Raw genomic sequence first — 22740 nt, forward strand, 5'->3', positions numbered from 1 at the left:
TGTGCGCAATGGAAGAGTTGTGGATTGTATCGGTGCGTTGCTAGGCGACAACTCTGTGAATGCTTGGATAGTGCAACAGGAAGTGTGAGTGACGTCACATATCCCCATTCATCCTGTTACTACGCAACACTTGGTAAACACTCCTCCCCGCTAGGCTGTGACGTCGTGCAACAGTAGGGCGTCTATTGCTAGGCAATGCATGGGTAGACAAACCTGACAACAATACCTCATATCTCTTGCCAAGCACCAATGTTTTCTCTATGTGGTCCATGCCGAGCCTATACAAGGAGCAGCGAACATTATTCATGCAGTATTCAGTACTGAGTTAAGAGGAGTATGAGTTACGAGCAGTTATGAGCAGTATGAGTTAATAGTAGTTGAGAGTGGCGGAAGCAAGCGCAGTGGAACCCAGAATGCCAAGTGTGATTTAAAAGACTAGCGTGTGCGACAGTGCAGTGGATTATAAGGTGCATGTAAGTCAGCGATAGACCTGTATTAAAGTGTAATCACGAGAGTGCGTGTAACCAAGGTGTTAATAAATCCAATCACCCGAACTAGAACCCGTCATTTTGTCACGCATACCCTCCTACATGGGACAATATCTTTGCTGGAATCAGTATATTATTTGTTTCTGAATTCTCAAATATGTCATTGGTTTAACTGGGAATGTCACTAGTCTGTTTCACAGAGGTGAAGTACATTACACAATGCAGGCCACACTATCTTCTGGTATATAACATCATGCAGTCTGCTGAAAATCAACTGACGTTTCTGAAGGACATATCACCTCCACCTTCAGAGTCGAAGAAAAAGCCGAGCAAGAAACCAGCATCAAAGCATGTACCAAGCAGAGTCTACAAGATAAGGTTGCTCCTATGCTTAAGCATCACTCAATGAAGATGTACGGTGTAGCGGAGATATAACTCCACATATACTTAAGCTAGTCAGCTGATGTAACAGAATTAGTTTTAACTTGCCTTAATCTTTGTTGTTTTTTTTTTGTCAGAGGAACTTACTGATGAAATTTGTTTTGCTATCTTGTTTTGTGACTGACGGACATAACAAGATGAGACTTGTGTTACCAGTGCCATGTCATGTATAAGGGGACTAACATGTTACAGATCAAATCCATGTATGTTACAGAGTTATTTTCATTATGAGTGTGATAAGCTAACTGAACCTAATTTTATTAGGTTAGAAAATTAGACAGTTATGGATTCAGGAAGTCCAAGTGGCACTACTGTAACACAAGTTTTACTGTTAAGCAGTTGGGTATAATGATTATCTCACAACCATCAAAAACATATATGCATCCCAATAATGACATCACTGCAATCCATAACATAATGCATGTCAAATATTAGTGAGATTTAAACTGCATTGTGCATTGGTCTGTTACTCCAGTTCAATGCAAGTCAACTAGTTTATTCCCTAAGTATGCATATGCAGTGATGGGTAGTGGGACTACTTACAGGACACTGTCACCTTAAAGGACACCTCTTCAAACTGGGACTAAGTGATAGTCCCACTCATGAGAGGTGTCAAAAAGAAAATGAAACAGCCACACATATCCTGTGTAAATGTGAGGCCTTAGCTTATTTAAGATTACGTCACTTGGGTCAATACTTTATGGAACCAAGTGACTATTTTGACAGCCCCATATACAAAATCCTGCACTTTATTCGAAGCGCAGGATTGCTGAGGGGATAATCAAAAGGAGAAGCACAATAGATCACTGTAGGTCACGGTGCAAGGGCCGAGAGGGCCCACCCCTTGTACATACAATCATTCATGCATTTGCAGTGACTTGTGAGCATGCAGCAGAGCGGGTGTAAAGCATGGTACCTAATTAGCACTCGGTTACGGAAGTTAATGAAAATTATCAATTCTTTGGTTCAGACAGTACTAAAAATGATTAGGATGTTAAGTATTCTTCATATCTTCTTATCTCCATGAGAACCACTACAAAGAACAAACACTGTCATACATCAATAAAACCTTAGTGCCGTACTGTATTATGCACTGCGTTCAGAGGGCAGGCTAATTGGACATTGATTTTACCGTCGGCAACTTCCTGAAAAAGCCCTGCTCCACTGCTGACAAAAATGCTGCCACATGGCCAGAACTGCTAGCACACATTCTTTATTTCTTTTATTAATCATTAATGAAATATAGTAATTAATATTGTACTCACCATCATAGAAGATGTTCAAAATACCTGCCCTCTACTGTGAGACATGTCTGAATTCTTTTAAACAGATTTCAAGAAACTTGCTGCAATTCACACTGACGAATGTTGTAAACTGCTTCATGAATATTCTGTTTTAGAGCCTCCACGTCACGTGGATTGTTTGCATATACAACACTTTTGAGTTTTCCCCACAAATAAAAAATCACAGGAGTTTATATCTGGGGATCTAGGGGGCCACAAACCCTTGCTAATAATTCTACTGTCCCCATTTATTTCCCCAAACACACTGCATAATGCTCAGATGGTTTCATTAGCTGCATGTGGAGTTGCCCCGTCTTGCATAAAATAACCAAATCTTTCTTCTGCAGGTGCCAAATTAATGAAAAATGGATTGAGTACTTAATTAATTTACTATTGAGCATCAAGAGTTCCTTCATAAAATATTGGTTCAATGATATGGTTTGCGCTAATCACACACCATACACATATTTTTTGGTCGTAACGCGGAAGTTGAATTACGGCATGCAGATTTTCACTACTCCAATACATGTTGTTTTGTGAGCTAACATATCCAGAGAGATTAAAATTGGCCTCATCTGTGAAAAATGTCAGCTTAGGATCGATAAGTCTGTCATGCACATGACTGATAAACCAATTACAAAACCTCTCTTTTTTTTCAAAATCTGCAGGTTTAATTTCAGGAATAACAGTAATTTTATAAGGATGAGTATGCAACAGTTTAGTTGCTCCCCATGCACTGCCTACAGAAACATCACTTTATTGCGCTAATCACCGCAAACATTTTTGAGAAGAATTTTCTAATCAATGACCTATGTCACCAAGTTTTCTTCATTTAAAACACAATTTCTTTTTAATTGCTTTCTGTCAATCAACATACAGTGGGTGCAAACTTTCTTCACTAATTTCGAAATTGTATCTCCAGATGGACATGTTGTGTCAGGAAATTTACGGTGAAATTTTCTCCTGCATGATTTGTATGAGTTTTCCCCACCCCCCACATAACAATCATAAATGAAAACGTTGTTCTAAGCAGTATCTCACATGAGTCATAGACACAGAACAGAGCACTATAGAAAGAAGCTCCTGTAACACTTGGTGGCATAACACTGAGAGACTCAATGATCAGGTGATTACTGAATGAATGACCTTTCAGTTTGTGAGGGGTTCCCACAGTGTGTGCCGAGATGACATACTGACAAGCCCCCTGGAAGTCTCATAAGCCAGCACAATGAACACTTGGTATGTTGTTGCATGTTAGGCAATGGATTTGTCCTTACATATTTGAACCAATTTAAAATATTATGAATATATTAGAATGCCCTGCCCCCCAAACTCTGAAACTCCTGTAATATTGAGGTTTCACTGCATATTCCACGCTATCCTCTCATCTACACCCGCATTTTCTATTAATTTAATATACTATACATACCTGAGGACTGCATTTCCTATTAAAGGTGATGATGTGTCTTGTGCATCTGATAGTTCTTGTTCTTCAGTTTCTCCTCTAATTCCATGGAGTGATCTATGAAGCTTGCCAGAACTAAGAATAAGTTTGTGAAATACTACTTACTATTCAGTTTGAAAACTGTTATCACACCACCTACTTCAGAAAATGTTGAAAAACAAAATATAATATATGTTTTGCCATCTGTTTTATAACGGGTTCACCCAGTGTGTGCCGAGACATACTGACAAGCCCCCTGGATGTCTGATAAGCCTGAACACTTGGTACATCATTGCATGTTAGGGGATGGATTTGTCCTTATATATTTGAACCTCTTTCAAATACCATAAATATGTTAGAACAAGCTCCCCCCAACAAAAAACTCTTGCAATACCGAGGTTTCACTGTATATTCCATGCTATCATCTCATCTACACCTGCATTTTCTATTAATTCAATATAATATGCATACCTGAGGACTTCATTTCCTCTGAAAAGCAATGGCATGTCTTGTGCATCTGACAGTTCTTTTTCTCCTTCAGTTTCTCCTGTATTTTTACAGAGTGATTTACGATGCCTGTAAAAATAAGAATAAGTTTGTGAAATACTACTTACTATTCAGTCTGAAAACTGTTAGACACCACCTACTTCTCAGAATGTTGAAAAACAAGATATACAATACAATATTTTACTATCTGTTTTATACAGGGCTCACGCAGTATGTGCAGAGATGACGTACTGACAAGCCCCCTGGACGTCTGATAAGCCTGCACAATCAACACTTGGTACATCATTGTATGTTAGGGGATTGATCTGTCCTTACATATTTGAACCACTTTGAAATATTACAAATATGTTAGAATGAGCCCCCTTCCCACCTCCCAAAAAACCTGAAACTCTTGTAATATTGAGGTTTCACTGCATATTCCATGCTACCCTCTCATCTACACCTGCATTTTCTATTAATTTAATATAATATACATACCTGATGACTGCATTTCCTATTAAAGGTGATGAAGTGTCTCGTGCATCTGATAGTTCTTGTTCTTCTTCAGTTTCTCCTGTATTTTTACGGAGTGATTTACGAAGCCTGCCAAAAATGAGAATAAGTTTGTGAAATACTACTTACTATTCAGTTTGAAAACTGTTATCACACCACCTACTTCAGAAAATGTTGAAAAACAAGATTTAAAATACAGTATTTTGTTATTTTATATCAGTGTGAAACATAGTCTTACTTTGAGGGCGGAACACAAATTATAAGCGTTTGAAAACATGGAAAATGAGAGCCACTGTACACAGAATAATTAAATAAAGTAAAATACTCCATACACATACCACGAGTCCACACACTGGTCTGGAAACATTACACTAGTCTGATGAACTTCTTTATTTTCTTTATCAGCTTCTAACACATCTCCATCTCCTGACATGGCACCTGGTAACTGAACAGTGAGCTGTCCAGTAACTGGGGTCACTGCCTTCGGTTTCAGCATCAGTCTCTTGGTGCTGGAGCGAGGTTGGAAAGTATCCAGCAAAGTGGGGTCAGGTTCTTCAAGACCCTCAAACAAGGACTTCTACAAAGGTACCAACAATGAACAGCACAAATTATGAAGTATTACATTTAAGTAATCCAGTTCTGACTCACCAACCAGTTTTACTTCATTACACTTACCCTTTACATATTTCCAGAAGTGTCTCCCTAAATTAGAACATTTAACAAGTATTGGCACAGTTTCATAGCATCTTTTAATACAGTGATGTCAGGCAACATACTATTACGCCCTAAACATGTGACTCTTGAAAGCCCAGTGCAAAAAAAAAAGCACCTTAACACATTGAGGACCGGTTGCATGATATCATGATTTTAGGACACATTAGGTTGTAACACATTATACCTTCTTCTGGCACCACCCAAGTTGCAGGCAATGGCGTAATAAAACTCTGGAATGTTTGCTTACTTGTCAGTAACTTGACCTCACTGTGTTCTTAACCCACTATAAACGAAAATTCTTTGCTGCTCTTCGAGCTGTATGTATCAGCCAGTAGTTAGTGGTGGGGTATGGACAAGGACAAATTCTTCTCCGATGAGCTAGCGGACCTGACTTGTGAGACGCGTAGTCATGGTGATTCACAGAGTGGCAGTGACAGTGGAGAACAAAGAATTGTGGCCACAGACAGTAAAACTGACAGTAGCTCCATAACATTTCGGGGACAGTAAAAAATCTAAACCCTGATTCGAAATTGAAATACAAAGCATTTCTGATGAATGTGGCAAAGGCCTGGGCTACAGACCAGATGGTGGCAGCAGAACAAGAGTCAGACACAGACTCAGTGCGACCGGGCCCATCAACTCCCAACCCACACAGGCCTCATGCGGACCCCCCAGGGCAACTCTCGGGTGATATGCGGAAACATACCCTCATGAAAATTGTGATGAGTGAACATTCCAGGGGGAAGCATCCTCCTAGGCAATGCTGTGTTTGCACAGTTCACAAAAAAAGGAGTATGTCTAGATTTGCAAGTTCTGTGTAATGCCACTTCACAAAGGGGAATGTTTCCATAAATATCACACCCTCAAGCACTTCTAGGAGCATTGGTAAGTGTTCTCCAAAAATTTTAGTTCATAAAATTAATTAGGAGATTTTATGTTAATTTTTAAAGTGAACAGTGCACAAGTTAGGATAGTAGGTTTAATAATGGCGGCCCCAGGGTGATTTAAATATTTAAGTCACCGGTCCTTAATGTGTTTATCCTTATTAAGGTTCTACAATTTTTATAACAGATTCTGAGCAATGGATACCCTTTGTTTAGTGACTGAACTTCCACAAGTGCCACAAAGTCTCGGTAGCTAAAATATTTCAAACACAGATGGCATGTATGGGCAGTAATAACAAAATTAAAGTAAAGTCACATCAAAATGTAGGACTGTAGACTGAAGACAGGGCCTATGTTTAAGTAAATGGGGACTAACTCGGAGAAAGCAAATAACTGCAATAATATTATAAGTTAGAAGACAGGAGGGATGAGAGCAACAGAATGTTTTAGTTAGTGACAAAAGATTATCCGTATTCACACAACATGATTACCTCTGGATGATGGAAGAGGATTGTTCTATTTCAATAACAATGATGCCAGAGCAGGGAGAGTGAAAATAAAAAAGTAATAAACATTTCTAACACATTTTTCCATTTACTGATCTATATATGTATAATTCATGTACATGATTTAGTTAATGAATCTTTTGTGTGTACAAGCAGCTGACTGTGCATGCCAGCAATAACTAAATATAATACAAAAGAGGAACAAAATAACAAAAACAAAGTCTGACAGCAATGGAAGGGTGGAAAAATTTTCTTACTGGCTAATGAATGTTAGGTGAACAGTGTGAGAAATCTTCAAATTAACAAAAGTGATGTTTTACATAAAACATTTTGATTTATAATTAGTGAAATTATTCTTCCTGGACATTATTCATTGTCCTGTTTTAATTAAAACCAGAAAACCTTGAGACTGAATTCTGTCTCTGTCTTCAGGTGGAACCTAATCATTTGGGCCCATTCAACAGAGCTAGTCTTTATCTATGACACCAGCACCAACACAACATAGTATATACGTAGTACAGTCAATTATTTCGTGGACTGGCTCCACAGTGGCGCTGCTATACACTACAGCGGATACATGGAACCATGTCCATTCTTCGTTCAAACAAGAAGCAGGAACATGTGTGTGGTGTATTCAGAAAGAAAGTCACTGTTGTGAAGGGTACTTCTCTGCAAACGGCAGAAATCGAGAATGTCGCAGTTTGAGCAATGAAGAAACATCAAGTTCTGACAAAAATTAGGCAAATTTGCTACTGAAATTTTTCAGATGATCAAGCAAGTGTACGGCATAGAAGCCCTGGGCCATGGTGCCGTTTTAAGTTAGATAGTTTGGAAGATGATGAGCATGCTGGTTGGTCAAGAACGGTCAGAAATGAATTCAAGATCCAAGAAGTTGCAATGCTGGCGCATGCCAACCACTTCCAAATGATTGATGAAATCGCAGCAGCAGCAGCATGGATTAGCCATCGTACTTGCCACAAAATTCTGTCTGATGACCGGAACATGTCTCGTGTTACCCAGCAGTGTTCCACATGTCCTGGTGCACGACAAACATAACATTCACATGAGCATTTGCCCCTCCCTTCTTTATTTCAACACTCTCAAATAGAAAGGGAGGATGCTGCATGCATTCCTGGCTCTTGTGTTGTGCTCGAATGCTCCCCAGATGGATTGGGGTGTCCAACCTAGAGTATTAGAGAGAGCCAGAGCCCTAACACTACATATTTAATAAACAATATAAATAGCAATAGCAATAATAATAAAAAAACACACTAACATTCACAGATCCAACATTCAATTAAATAGCAATAACCATACTACTAAAACTAAACACCTTTTTTTTATTGATAGTGGGGTAGGACTAAGTCCCTTGTACTGCGGCCACTTCTGGCCTATTGTACCAACACCAGATGATAGGTGAGGGTGACTGTGAAGCAATTGGTGGAATGAAGATTGGCAGGGGAAACCGAAGTACTCGGAGAAAACCTGCCCCAGCGCCACTTTGTCCACCACAAATCCCACTTGACCAGACCCGGGATCGAACCCGGGCCGCCGCGGTGGGAAGTCAGCGACTAACCGCTTGAGCTATGGTGCGGCCAGACTAAACCCTTGCACTGACATTATCAATATTCAATGGCCTATAAGAAATCTCCAATGAAATTACACTCTTTCAAATAAAACAATAATAACCTCCCAGAACTACTCTCATACACCAAAATCAGTCACTTCCTCTGCTGGCCAAGATAAGATACTAAAACAGAATTTCTGCCGACTGCTGGCCCACCACCCACTCTAGTCCTCGATCTCCATACAACTCCTCCAAAAACAAAACTCCATGTACATGCTAGAACAGCTGGAGGGGGGGGGGTCATGTGGTATAACTGGAATAGTGGAATGGGTAACTCAGAGGCAGGGAATAGGATAAGAGGATGCCCAATTATCCAGCCGAGCCATAGGTAAACATGGCTCAGATAGTGCTGACAAAGATGGGACATTTCTCAATTGGATTATAACGGGAGATGAAACATGGCATTTTCTGTACAGTCTGCAACTGAAGCAACAATCGGCCACCTGGAAATGGCCATCATTGCCAAGAAAAGAAGCCACAACAGAACAGGTCAAAGGGCAAAGTAATGCTTGAATTATTTTTCAACTTGAACTGTACACATGGAATTCATCCCTGAAGAAGTGGCTGTAAGCAAGCACCACTACAAGGAAACCCTTCACCATCTATGAAATTCAATTCGTCGTGAGCATTTTGAGCTTTGGTGCAGGAAGAACTGGCTGTTGCTGCATGAAAATGCCCCTGCACATCACTGTGTGCATGTCCAAGAGCAGGTAAAACAACACATCAGCGTTCTGCCACACCCTCCATACTCACTTGGTCTTGCACCATACAATTTCTTTTCATTTCCCCACTTGAAAGAAAAGCTAGGTGGGCGTTGATTTCAGTTGGCTGAGGAGATCATCACTGCTGCAAGAGAAGCCGTACGGGACGTTCCTGCAACTATCTTACAGCAGTGTTTCCAGCAGCTATACTAACATTGGAGGACTTGCATAGTGGCCAACGGCGACTATTTTGAGGTAGGATGTGGATATGTGAAGTGTATGTGAATAACTTGTAATATGTTGTGTCAAACCCACAATACACAAAATTACTGAGTGTAGTAGTATAAACCAAGCACAGCATAAACCATCTGTGAGAGTTAAGACAAACATTTAAAAATTCATAAAAAAAACTCCGCACACAAGGCCTAGCACCTATGTCTATGCATTATTTCAGGGCAATTGTTGTTAAAATCAGAGTACTAGCAGAACAGAAGTCATCACCAAAGAGACAAATTCTCTGTATGGTACAAACATAAAAACACAATATTCACACATAATCTACACCGTACTTCTGAGTTCTGCTGCAATTCTTTTCTCCACAGATACAGATTATGTAATATTCTTAACAGGCAGCACAACTATTTTAAAGAGCTATTAAATGGTTATGTTGGTTACGTTTATTAATTATATTAGTTTGTAAAATTTACTTAAGTATTACTTACTTTAGAAAGTGAAGATACTCCCAATGGCTTCACTTTAATTTTAACATTTTCTCTTGGTGATACTTTAAAATGGTTATTAGAGACAGCTGCTTTCTGGGCTGCTGGATTTGTTGGTTTAAGTAGCTCATCCGTTTTACCCGTAGCCTACAGAAAATAACATCTTACTGTTAACTACTTCTACATACATCAAGTTATTTCCCTCTAAATCAACAAGCACTTTAGAATCATAACACTTAATATACAACTCACAGGCAGGAGATTCCGAAACAATGGAGAGTCACCAAAGGGCATTGACGCCAAGGCCAGAATCTGCTGGTGAACAGTTCCACTGCCTTGCTGATTTGTCACTGGGTTAGTTCCAGCTCTGTAAATAAGGATATAACACCACGGTTTCACATAGTACCTTTTTGTTACGCATCCAAAGACAGTTCCTGATCCTATAAATACAGGCACTTTATACACAACTAATGTTATCAAATTCCCAATTCTACACTAGGTAAATATATCACACTGCCAAACCTCAAGTGTACTGAAATCTGTTCTCCATCTAGAAGACTAAACATTATTCAAGCAAGTAGCATGCTTAGATCACTGACTGCACAACAGTTTAGTACATACAGTTATACTGGGAAACATTCCCATTTGGTTCTTTTTTATTTCACTTTTTTAGTCTCTTTCTTCCCTTCCCCAGTTCACTTAACAAAATTCATATAACTCCTACAAGTAAACGGTTACATAACAGAAATATCAGGTAAAAAAAGTATTTCTTTCTCAATCCACCATCTCATAATAGTTTCTTTACCATAAGATCATAATTAAGATGATAATATGTCCAATAATGTGTAATAATCAACCTCAAATGCTGATAATGTGATACAGATTAACCTTTAAGAGCCGAGCGACTCCATATGGCGTCATGAAAATAAAGTCAAGGGGACGAATGACGCCATATGTCGTCGCGCAGTCCACGCATGCGGCCGGCTTTTTAAAATCTAATATTAAGTTATAAATTCTTTTTCTACTTACATGATTTTTGGTCACCAGCTTTATAAGTTGTCTCTCTTCCCACCTGCGTCGTCTAACGGACTGTTGGCTTCGTGTGGAAATCTTGGAAACATCCGGAAATCCAGTGTCCGACGTCGCACTTCACGCACTTTGTCCGGACGGTTCTTCGTTTTCCACGCGAAAAGCACACACGACACCTCAATTGCGAAGTAGAGGAAGTCGACCAGTGATGTGGTTTGGCCTCCTATAATCGAGATATCTCCGATAAACCGGCAGGGGTTCGACCCCTGGGCCGTTGATGGCGAGGTGGACCCCTTCCAGCATCTTCCGCACAAGAGCGAGATGAAATTATCTTTGTGACAACAGGATGTAACTGTTCAGATCCAGGAGATGGAAAAATAGTTTATTTGTCCATTTCCAGGTTCGACGACAGATGCTATAACTGTTTGCCACAGTTTGCCCACAGCTCCACCTGAATAATTATTCACACTCCTCTTGCCACGCTGGTGTGGTGGTCCCCAGGTTGCCGACGAAGATGATGGTTCTTCATCGACTTCAATTTCTGATTCACTTTCTTCCTCGCAACTCTCAGAGTCATCGGTACAACAGTCTGAATCGGTGTCATTTGTAAGCTGATTCTCAATTTCAGCTTCTTCCAAATACGAGGTCATGGTGGACAGCTGAACACAATGCTAGCCTTGAACGTTCTGACACTGCTCGGCTATATTTCAAAACAGACTGCTACTTGTTTGTCTATACGAGATAATACAGTCAGTGTTTCTGCGAACGATTAGACATCGCCCACACTCGTGCACATACCGAAAGGAAGCTACGAGCTGGAGAATGAGGAACGCAAGCATAAACTTCCGCCCCTGTTGCCACGTAAGCCATAGCTATAAAATGATGTCAGCAGCAGGCATTCAGACTGCAGAAACGTTTTGTGCAGGAACTGTATGCATTTTTGTGCACAGACGTTCGAAATGGAGGGAAAAATTTTTTTTGGCATCAGTGTAAAAATGTTAAAGAGATTTTAAAATCGGTAAATTACAATAACTGATTCTATATTCTTTCTAGATAAAAACAGCGTTTATTTCGTTCGTTTATCACAAAAATTGTAGAAATCACAGCATTTTGAGTAACATGATTACAATTTTTATTACTCTACAGTGGCGGGCATTTAAATTAACTCCGTCCTGCTACCATTACCAGAATTTAAATGGCTGTCTCTTAAAGGTTAATACTCTTTCACATGGCTCTGTTCTGCTATGAATCCATACAAACCCTCCAAGCAATGGATTTCCTCCAAGACCGACAGAAGTTCCAAGACCTGTTCCTGTTGGAAATGTGGAACCAATACCAAATCCTCCAGTATTGAACACTCCAGTACTGCCTCCAAACATATTTGGTTTATTAGCTGTGTTTCCAAACATAGGTTGGCCTCCAATGTTTAGACCTCCACCTGTTTAGGACATACACACAAAATACAGATAATACAGTGTACACTAGTAAATTTATCAAGAAAATGTTAGAATAATTCAGATTAAACAAATTCATTACTTCTTTCAGAATGTCTACTTACCAAGACCTGTTCCTGTACCTGTTGACTGTCCAAAGCTAAAACCTGTTGTGGCTGGTTTGAAAGGCTGACTAAAAAGTGACTGATTCTGATTTGCCCCAAACATATTGTTAGTACCAAAACTGGAGGTTGTGGGATTCCCAAACGTATTTGTGAAGCCACCTGTTCCAGAGGACTTTGCTCCAAACATGCTTCCAGCATTTGTTGACGTATTCTGACCAAATGAGAATCCAGTACTAGTTGTTGCCATATTGAATGCTGGCTTGTTTTGGTTAAAGAGTCCAATACCCTAAATGTAAAAAGGAAATGTTCAAATACATTATCCATTCTTCTTCTCCAATAACAGTATATCCTAACAATTTAATGGGCTAATTAGGAAGTGGGGGTGTCCAATATTGCTGAATGTCCATCAAATCCAATGTCTTATAAAAGAGTGTCTGTATGAAACCAAAAGTCCATGAAATAACACGTCATGTAACATAAGGTTTCAAACATAATACACACATTTTTCTTGTTGAAAATTTTAGGCAGGTCTTAAATTCCAGGAATTCTGTCCATGGGGTAACAGAAAGAAACTAATGTAAACACATTCAGAGTGAGTCATCAAGCCATATCATCCCCCTTCACCATTTTTAACTATGAGTCAATCCAACTTTCAATTCAATCACTGCCTGACATTCTTATTGCTCAGGTGCATTCAGTTTTCCACCAGCTTTTACCCACAGAAAAGTGTTTTACACACAATGCTACATTCAAAAGAAAAGTGATTCTGTGCACTGAAAAGATAGGTAATCGCGCAACTGGTAGAAAGTATACAGTAAGTGAGGCATGTGTACATCATGGGCACAGTATACAAACAAGACTGTTTTCATGGCTGACAAACAGAAAGTCCTTTCCTGAACCAAAGGAAGGAAAAATCTTGTGATTGACATCTTTGTTTTTGAGTATTTTAAAGGTTTGTGAAATAAAGAATTACCTGTAACTAGGCAAGCTTTATTGTCAAAAGCAAAAGAATGTGCTAGAAACAGTAATATACCTTACAAGGCCAGTCATGGATGGTGTGAAAAAAAGATTATGGAGAGAGAAAGCTTATCATTACAACATAAGACAAATATCAGTTAAAAATTTCCTTCGAAATTTGAAAATATACTGTCTGGATTTTAAAGTTTTGTTGTCGGACTATGAAAAGTCACGTGTTACTGTTATGCTGTGTACAACTGCAAATGGCAATAAATTACCACGATATGTAATATTAAACAGAATGATAGTGCCAAAAAATATTTCTGCAAAGATGTAACAGTTTGGGGAGAAAAAATTGCATTAATGACACTGGAGTTAATGGAAGGCGGGCTTGTCGGCCTGGTGCATTATTAAAGCCATGAAGTATGCTTGCAATAGATGCATTTCATGGCCAATAGAATCAGAAATAGGTTACGGACCATAAGTAGATCTAATGATAATTCCTAGTGGCATGACAAGTAAATTACAACCACTTGATGTGTCAATTAACACACCATTCAAACATCTTGTCCATAAACACTATGATACCTGGCTGAATAAAGACAATCATATATTTACACCTAGTGGCAAAATGAAAAGAGCATCAGTGTCAGTAACAGTGAAGTGGATATCAAAGGCGTGGAAAAAAAGCACCTGTCAATATTATTCCAAAATAATTTTTGAAGTGCTGTTTGTCTAATGTGGAAGATGGAAAGCAAGATAACATTCTTTGGGACGACGACGAACAAAGTGGCCTGGGTGCATCATCTTCAGAAAATGAAAAGTGCGACTGAACAATCACTGGACAAACTTTCTGATGAAATAAAAAAAAGATAAAAAGGAATGTGGAAATAGTAAAAATTTTAAATTTCCATTTCATTCTGGTATATTTTTCATTACTTTTCACTTTGAATGTGCTCAAAATGTTTTGTTATTTTAATTGATCTGTTCTGAATAAACTCACTGAAATAAATACACCTTTCACCTTTTTCCCTGAAACCCTCATTTCAAAACTGGATGTGTCTTAAATTTTAATACAGTATTCTGAAGCAAAATGAAACCCATATTATGTGAAAAACAATACATTTTGCTCTTACATATCATGTACTAGAAAACAATAATAAATTACTCTGTATCTGTATACGCCCTACTGTTAATAGGCAATGTCTCAGTTGCTATGCAACAAGCCAATAAAAAACATTCCTGTGGAAACAAATACATGCACAGCAATAGAAGAATTGTTGGACATGTTATTTCTGTGTGGTTCACGTCATACTGAAAGAGAAAGTGATTTGTTCTTCCTAGGTTTTCTTCCTTCTTCAATAATAGTGGAACCAACTTCTTTAAAATACTATGTGATGGACAAATACATGTCAAAAGCATAGAAAAAATTTCTGACCTATATTTGTGGAATGTGGGAACATCACCTCAAGGCTCTCGCTTTCAGCAAAATTGGCAGCAGCTTTCTAGTACATCTGTCTCTTAAAGACTGGCATGTTTTCTGTGCAAAATGCATTCATGTCTTCTTATGCCTTAAACCATCTTAACAGAATTTGTAAAAGTAAAAAGTAAAGCTATCCCTGTACCAGGCCGTGGAGGCCCACAGGGTTGTGAGACGTTGAGGGTCCCACATTATCTAGACAATCGCCTCAAAGATGGCAGTAAGGTTGTCGGCCTTACACGCCGGCACGCTTTACTCCCCAGGAAAATGATTTAATTAATTCCTGGTACTCATTTCTGTTAGAGGGCGAGTAAACCCCAGGGCCTAGTTAGGCTGGAAGGATTAGTTTAACTGAAAAAAATCCAGTGACCTCATTGGGACCTGAACCCTCAGCCTTCCAGCCTGTAGCATAGCCCCTCAACCAACTACACTACTGTGTGCCCCAACAGAATTTGTACTTTCACAAAATTTCATACCTGATTTTGAGTTCCAAAGCCAGAAAAACCAGTACCCTGAGTGCCAAATGCGGAAGGCTGAGATTGAGTGCCAAACAAACTGTTTGTTTGTGGGGTAGCAGCTGTAAACATACAGAAAACAAAACATCAGAATAATAAAAAAATTACTACCTAATAAGTACTTGTAAACATTCTAAATAACAAAACTTATCTTCATTCAAAATGGCTCAGGACTAATTCCAGTCAAATAGAATCCAACATACTACAGCCAAATCCCTATTTATCAAATCTTTAGCAAAATGGCTATTCTTACACTAAATTGAAGTTTTCCCTAAATGGTGGTCTTGTCAAATCACATCACAACACTGGAGTCTCATTCCACATCAAATCAATAGAGATATTACCAACATGACCCTCTCAGAACTGGGGGGGGGGGGGCAAGCGGTAGCATGGTAGGTTGAGGCACTACACTACAAGCTGGAAGGTTGGAGGTTCAATTCCAAATGAGGTTATTGCATTTGTCAACTGACCTAATTCTTCCAGCTGCACTATGCTCCTGAGGTCAACTGGGCCTCTAACAGAAATCAGTACCAGGAATCTCCTGGGGGTAAAGGGCGGCTGGGGCATTTTATGGGCACTAGATTTTGAGCTGTCAAAGAACCTGTTTCTGGGCATAAGTTGTCTTAAGAAAAATGTGGAATAACTACTGTCCTAATTAAGACACCAAGGTCATTTCATGTTCATTTCAGAGCTAATAAAATGCCCTTTTACACACGTCTGTTACACCCAACTATTCTACACAACTACCTTTGCCACATCTTCCCATCTGACCTTATATTTCTCTAATGCAGCACTCTGTTTTCAAAAAAGTATACTGTATACATGTTAACTATTATTTAAAACATCTACAAATATAAAGTTGGGACTGCAATAGGGTTGAGCACTGTGCGAAGGATTTTACTATTGAGAGTCACTTCAGTTGTATTGATGAGACAATTTAGTTTTTTTTTTTTTCCATTGCTAGTGGGGTGGGACTAAGTCCTTGTACTGTGGCCACTTCTGGCCTATTGTACCAGCCCCAGATGATAGGTGAGAGTGATTGTGGAGCAACTGGTGGAATAAAGATTGGCAGGGGAAACCGAAGTACTCAGATAAAACCTGCCCCAGTGCCACTTTGTACACCACAAATCCCACTTGACCAGACCTGGGATCGCACCCAGGCCGTCGCGGTGGGAAGCCAGCGACTAACCGCTTGAGCTATGGCGCAGCCACGAGGCAATTAAGGCAATGTGTTTAGCTCAAATTCACTACATTTTTTAATTACGTCAATGAAAGAACCCTGATATAAAACTGAGTTGTCTAGTCACCCTAATATTGGCAACAGTTCTTACCAAGAACTAAATGTGAGGTCAGGTCATAACCAGGTGCAATTATACCAATACAGACTTAATGGACAATAACAGACTAGGCTAACCATAATATTCCCCTGGCTCATTATGCTTTACTTCAATACCCTTTTAGCCCTAAACAATTTGGTTTCCTTATTAATGTATTTTAGCTTTCTCATAAATCAATAAATGCACTGTGCTGGTCATCTTAACAAACCATAAAAAGTTCGGAAACAAACTAGAAATGAAGGTTGGCCTAGCACATGTAAAACACTGCACTTAAAAAGGTAAAGAATAACTTCTTGTGTTATTCCTCAAGCATTCACAAAATAGCTGAACTCACGGGGGAAATAAACACCAGACAAATCAACTAAAATCTGCAGAATTATAGTAAAGTTTGAGAGATCCTTAGTTAATAAAGAATGATAAAAAGAATACAGAAGAAAAGATTATTAAACCCGGGAAAAGGTTAATGAGAGAGACCATTTCCATCTTTATCATTTTTCATACTAACTGCCATCCTATCTTCTTTTCACACCTTAGTACTTGGCTGAAGGATTAAAATACAAAGCTTTACATTAAAGTCAGCTTTTGAACAGGCCTTATGTTCAAACTGTAATAACAATGCAATTACACAAACATACCAGGATATTAAACAAAACGTTCTGTGAGGAACTTATCACCTAATGACATAAACCACATAGAAACCAAAGCATCCTACAATTCTTCTACTGTTGTGTGTGTATTCGTTGTAGCGGAAATGTGTTTACCCAGCCGCTGCCAAGCAACAATAGGGGGGAGGGGGGAATACACACATACAGGAAAGTGATCTCAAAATCTTTTATATTTTTCAAAAAAGGGAAAGTACACTAAAATTTCTTTTTGCAGAAATGTGGTTGCAAATCAAGATGTGAATGAAACTGTTATGTTGCTCTATAATTCAATGGATTCAAATAACTGAAAAGGCTTATGAACAGATTTAAATATAAATACTAAGAACAGAATGAACAATGATAGAAACAGTATATCTAATCAAGAACAAAGGAAATTTGCTGAACACAACCTGTGAATCCTTCCATTCATTCAATTTCAGTGAATTTACTTATTGCCAAGCTATATATTTTTGTCAGTGTGACCTCCTGCAATCAATCTTTTCTCATTCTGGACAATGTAATGAAAGCATGCAATGACAACACACATACTGTGAAATTATAAAACAGTTAATACTGAATGACAATCTGTCAACCGATGTAAAACTTCTATGTGAACTACATACTTCCAAAGGGTTTTGTCTGTGCATTCACTCCAAACGGATTGGCTGCTGTTGTTGTGTTGAATGAGAAATTTGAACCACCCCCTGTTGTGGTTGTCATGGTTCCAAATCCTGACTTCCCAAAGAATCCACCACTCTGCTGGTTGGTAGAACCAAACACACCACCAGAATTGGTTCCAAACCCTGCAAAAAGGACACACCAGAACCTTGCAATAAAAGATGTTTAACAGTGATCCTGTATATATAAGAGTAAGTCAATAAGTAAGTTACAAATGGATACAGAACTTGAGTACTGATTTGAAAAACGATTTTATTTCTCAACATAATCTCCTTGTATATTGAGGCACTTGTCCCATCGTTTCAGAAGCTTCTGAAAACCAGCAGCATAAAATTCCTTGGGCTGCTGTCAAAACCAGGAGTGTTAACACGGCATGGCCTACCTCATAATACATGATGGGTTAGGTTTTCACAAAGTCTGTGAACAGTGGGTGCCGCGCATGCTGACCCCACAACAAAAAATACAAAGAATGGGTCTGGCATTACAGCATCTCAATCGCTACCATAATGGACATGATATGCTAGCCCGAACTGTCACAGGTGATGAGTCTTGGGTTCATCATTACCATCCTGAAACAAAGCGTGCGTCAATGCAGTGGAAACATCCTGCATCGCCTTGAGGGTGGAATGCAGTGAGTAGTATGCCTTCGTGATCCCAGAAGACTGTAAGCATCACTTTCCTGGAGGGTGGTGTCACCTTAAACTTTTTCTTTGTCAGGCGATGCAGGATGTTTCCACTGCATTGACGCACGCTTTGTTTCGGGCTGGTACTGGTGAACCCAAGTCTCATCACCTGTGACAATTCGGGCTAGCATATCATGTCCATCATGGTAGTGATTGAGATGCTGTAATGCCAGACTCATTCTTTGTATTTTTTGTTGTGGGATCAGAATGTGCGGTACTCATTGTGCACAGACTTTGTGAAAACCTAACCTGTCATGTATTGTGAGGCAGGCCATGCCATGTAAACACTCATGGTTTTGACAGCAGCCCAAGGAATTTTATGCTGCTGATTTTCAGAGGCTTCTGAAACGATGGGACAAGTGCCTCAGGGTACAGGGAGATTATGTTGAGAAATAAAAGCATTTTTCAAATCAGTACGCTTATTTGTTTAAGTTCTATATCCATTTGTAACTTACTTATTGGCTTACCTACGTATTAACTTCAGATTGGGTCAACTCATAAAACCTGAAATAAAACCATTTTCAAGAAGTAATGACTGTTAAAGAGAATAAAATAATAAATCACAAACACACCCACCTCTGTACAAACCCTGATATTTTTAAGAAAAGAACGTTAAATATCAAAGAAGTGTGTATCCATGTTAGTTCCTCCTTTTTAAACACAATCAAATACAGTGTTACCCACACTGTCCACTAATTTAAGGTTTTCCCTCACATAAAATTCAACTTCAGTGATCCTAAAGCAATCAATCTCAGTATTAAATTCCCTTCATTGAAGATTTTTGTCAATTTAATGTTCAAATCCACTGACCCTCAAAGAAACCTTAAATAGGTTTCATTAAGAGAAATCACACACTGCACTGTGACTGTGGAACACAAGCCCATCGACAGAACTGTAAATGTTGATGATGAAGAACAGCATGAAGTGAGCCTAAATATACAAATGTAAACAAATAAATACCACACCTTGAACATATGCTACATCTTCCACTTTATACACAAGTAAAACAAACTCTAACAGTACCACCTGCCTACAACTACTCATATTTTCATGGTTACTACAAGTTTATTAAAAAAATATCCGTGGCCAAGCAGTATTTGTGAATCATGGTAAAATACAATGCTCTAACCCATGGACATACCTCCACCAAACAGTGATTTACTGCTGTCAGTGAAGATGCCTCCTGTGCCTGTACTAGTACTAGCACCTGTACCAAAGAGGGAACCTCCTGTTGATGTTCCAAATAATCCAGTTTGTTGTGCTTGCTGTGGTCCCTTGCGATTTGCAACATAATCCTCCAAACGCAATTCTTCTAGAGATTTTGATTCATATTCCTTCATGCAGGTAATGCAGTGATGACGAGTGCTAATGGTTTGTGTTACACCATTCTTTACCACTGTATCCGAGCCAGTTACTGGAGTAAACTTAATGGGAGTTCCAACAGCTGCAGCTGTTGTACTGCTTGCTCCAAAACCTGAAAACATACAAAATAAAATTTCTGTATAAAACAAGACACACAAAGTAGTTAGTTAACCTCTCTTCTCCTATGAGGTAACATACTGTAACACGTTGGATGTGTGACGCAACATGAATAAATAGCATGGGTCTTTGGATTGGAATGAATACGTTTATTGAATGTTCACTTTTACACTAGCAAGTACAATTATTATCACATCCGGTATCACAATTCTTCTTACACCATTAATCTCGGCTGCTAGACTTCAACTATCCACTGTCAACTGTCAACTACGCAGGGTCATGGTGGAGGTATTCGATGCCGCCTCCACACGGGTGAACTAACTCTTTGGAGTTGGACTATTATAACCTGGTTTTGGATGGAATAGAAAGCACCTTCACCCAGGCTTCGGTTTCATGTGTTCTATGTTCGTTACCATGGAAACGCAGTATTTCAGCTGTTTCAATAAATCGCTGCCATGGTCATTCCTAGGCAATGGTCTGTTGGTATTCGATCTGTCGCTGTGGGAATTCAACAATTTCCACCGTAGCCGTTGCACAGCGATGGAAGACATATAACATGTTACAATACTACTGAATTGTTGCACTGCAGAAATGGACCAGATGATGGAATCTATCCAATGAAATGGTTGAAACAAAGGCTGCCATTAAGTGCCAGCCTACATGACATGAAGATCAACATAAGTGCCAATCAAGAAAAAAACAGATGCCACAACATGACCTGGCCAAGAAAAAATGGAGGCTGTGATGCTGAAATTCATGAGACATGACTGGATCTAAAAGCAATGGGGTGTCTGTCGATAAGCAGACTCAGCTCCCACAAAAAATATGACACAAGGTTCCAATAAACACTGATCAACATACAAGCAAAAAAGAAGCTGGCAGAAGTAACATGACACTGGCTTAAAACAAAACTGGCAGAAGTCAAAGCTTAAGTGGGGGACGGAAATTACAGCAGTACAGCAACCGAAAGAGATACAATAAAGCTACCAAAGTTCAATGGGTCTATGTCCTGGAACCCATTTCATCACTTCAATGCTGTGGTGAAGCACAACAAGAAAGCCATACAAGTACTGGCCATTAATAGCCTGCATATTATCCCCACAAATGTGAGATATGAAGACAATGCTGAAGCACTAGTGGCCATGGTGTACCATTACCAAAAACAAGGACCAAGCTGACTGGTGAGTCTCTGCAAGTATTATGCCATGGTGACAGGGGGGCATGTAGGTATCCCTCCTTGCCACATCTTACGCTGTAAGAAGTTAACACAATAATCCTAGATTACCCTCAGCTAGGATTCTCCTGGTTCTGGGCTTCCTTCGTTGCATACAGCTGCCACCATCTATTACATCTTAAGAAGGGGTGATGAAAGTACTAAGGGCCAGTAGTGCGGTAGTCAAGTGTTCTCTTTTGGCCGGCCCCTTCATCACTGTCACCTCTTATTATTGGCGTAGAGCGGGCGTGTCCCGTCTGACCCGCCTCTACTTATCGACTGTCACACCATATATTATCCTCTACGACAGGGGTGGATTGGATATCTCACCGCTGTTGCCAATTATGTCTTAGTGACGGGGGTGGGTTAAAACACACTAAATCACTTTGTCTGCCATTTCTCTTTGGCTAGTCCCTTCGCTACATCAGTCAACCCTTCACTGACTCAGCCTACCGCCGTTGCCATAAGTAATGCTTCAATGTAAGGGGTGAGTAAAACACAGTTGCTCTTTCTCTACGTCAGCCACTTTGCGTTGGCCGATCCCCACCTCTGCCATCACTTTGTTATACCTAAAGGAGCTAATAAAATATTACTACTTTAGTCCATCGCCACCCTTTCCGTTAGGATGTTCGCTGTATTCGGCTGTCGTCGACTGCCTGGGGTCAGTTCTAGCTTCGCTTTGGTAGGGTCGCTCTGGATTGGTTGTGGACGGGTTGGTTCAGGGAAGTAAATCAAAACTCCCTGTGTACATCCTACCCTAAGTACACTGATCTATTTACACTGTTATTTACAATAAAAGAATGCCGACGTCTGTCGGTTTACACTTGGTCTCGGGGCGTGATAGTTCTGACTCCGTTCGAGTCTCTCGCCTGCTGCAGCAGGCTTAAGACTGTCACTTTCTTCATTACTATTACTCGACACGCCATCCCTATCCTACCCTACGTCCCTGATCTATTTAGACTTTAATTTGTATTCTATTTACAATATTAACAATACCGACTCTCGGTCGGGACTTACATAGTGCCTTTACCACACCACGCTATGCTTCATCATTATCTCCCCTTCTGGGGTGTATGACTTGAGCCTGTCTGTCTGTCTCTTTCTCTCTACTGTTTTGACTCATTTCACAATTATACACTATTGTATCATAAGACTTCCCCTTAAATTATTTTTCTCCTAAACCCATATATGATGGGGTATCCAAAAGAAACCGAACTAATTCTTTTGTGGGCAGAGCTTTTGTAGTACCGTGTTTTGCCGCTACGAGCGCATAAAGCTAACATTCCTGAGTCGATAAGCCGACTACTGTTGCTTCAGAAGGTAAGGACTAGTTTCGGCAGAGTTTATAGTGACAAGTGTTT

General features: G+C 39.5%; 1 protein-coding gene across 4 annotated transcripts in view; it reads right to left on the reverse strand.

Annotated features, from left to right (window-relative positions):
• Positions 1-22740, reverse strand: part of LOC111873755 (nuclear pore complex protein Nup98-Nup96) — a 68403-nt gene that overhangs the window by 34368 nt on the left and 11295 nt on the right. For 3 of the 4 annotated variants that reach the window (XM_023868702.2, XM_023868701.2, XM_023868705.2), the window contains exons 5-15: positions 19829-20161; positions 17950-18129; positions 15307-15407; positions 12394-12679; positions 12096-12273; positions 10059-10173; positions 9810-9953; positions 4994-5232; positions 4641-4745; positions 4128-4232; positions 3642-3752 (exon numbers count right to left, since the gene is read on the reverse strand). In XM_023868702.2, coding sequence (XP_023724470.1) covers positions 3642-3752; positions 4128-4232; positions 4641-4745; positions 4994-5232; positions 9810-9953; positions 10059-10173; positions 12096-12273; positions 12394-12679; positions 15307-15407; positions 17950-18129; positions 19829-20161 — 1897 coding nt within the window. The remainder of the gene's footprint in view (positions 1-3641; positions 3753-4127; positions 4233-4640; positions 4746-4993; positions 5233-9809; positions 9954-10058; positions 10174-12095; positions 12274-12393; positions 12680-15306; positions 15408-17949; positions 18130-19828; positions 20162-22740) is intronic. The other variant, XM_023868706.2, reaches the window with a different exon arrangement.

This window comes from Cryptotermes secundus, unplaced genomic scaffold (genome assembly GCF_002891405.2).
Source record: "Cryptotermes secundus unplaced genomic scaffold, Csec_1.0 scaffold142, whole genome shotgun sequence".
NCBI lineage: Eukaryota > Metazoa > Arthropoda > Insecta > Blattodea > Kalotermitidae > Cryptotermes > Cryptotermes secundus.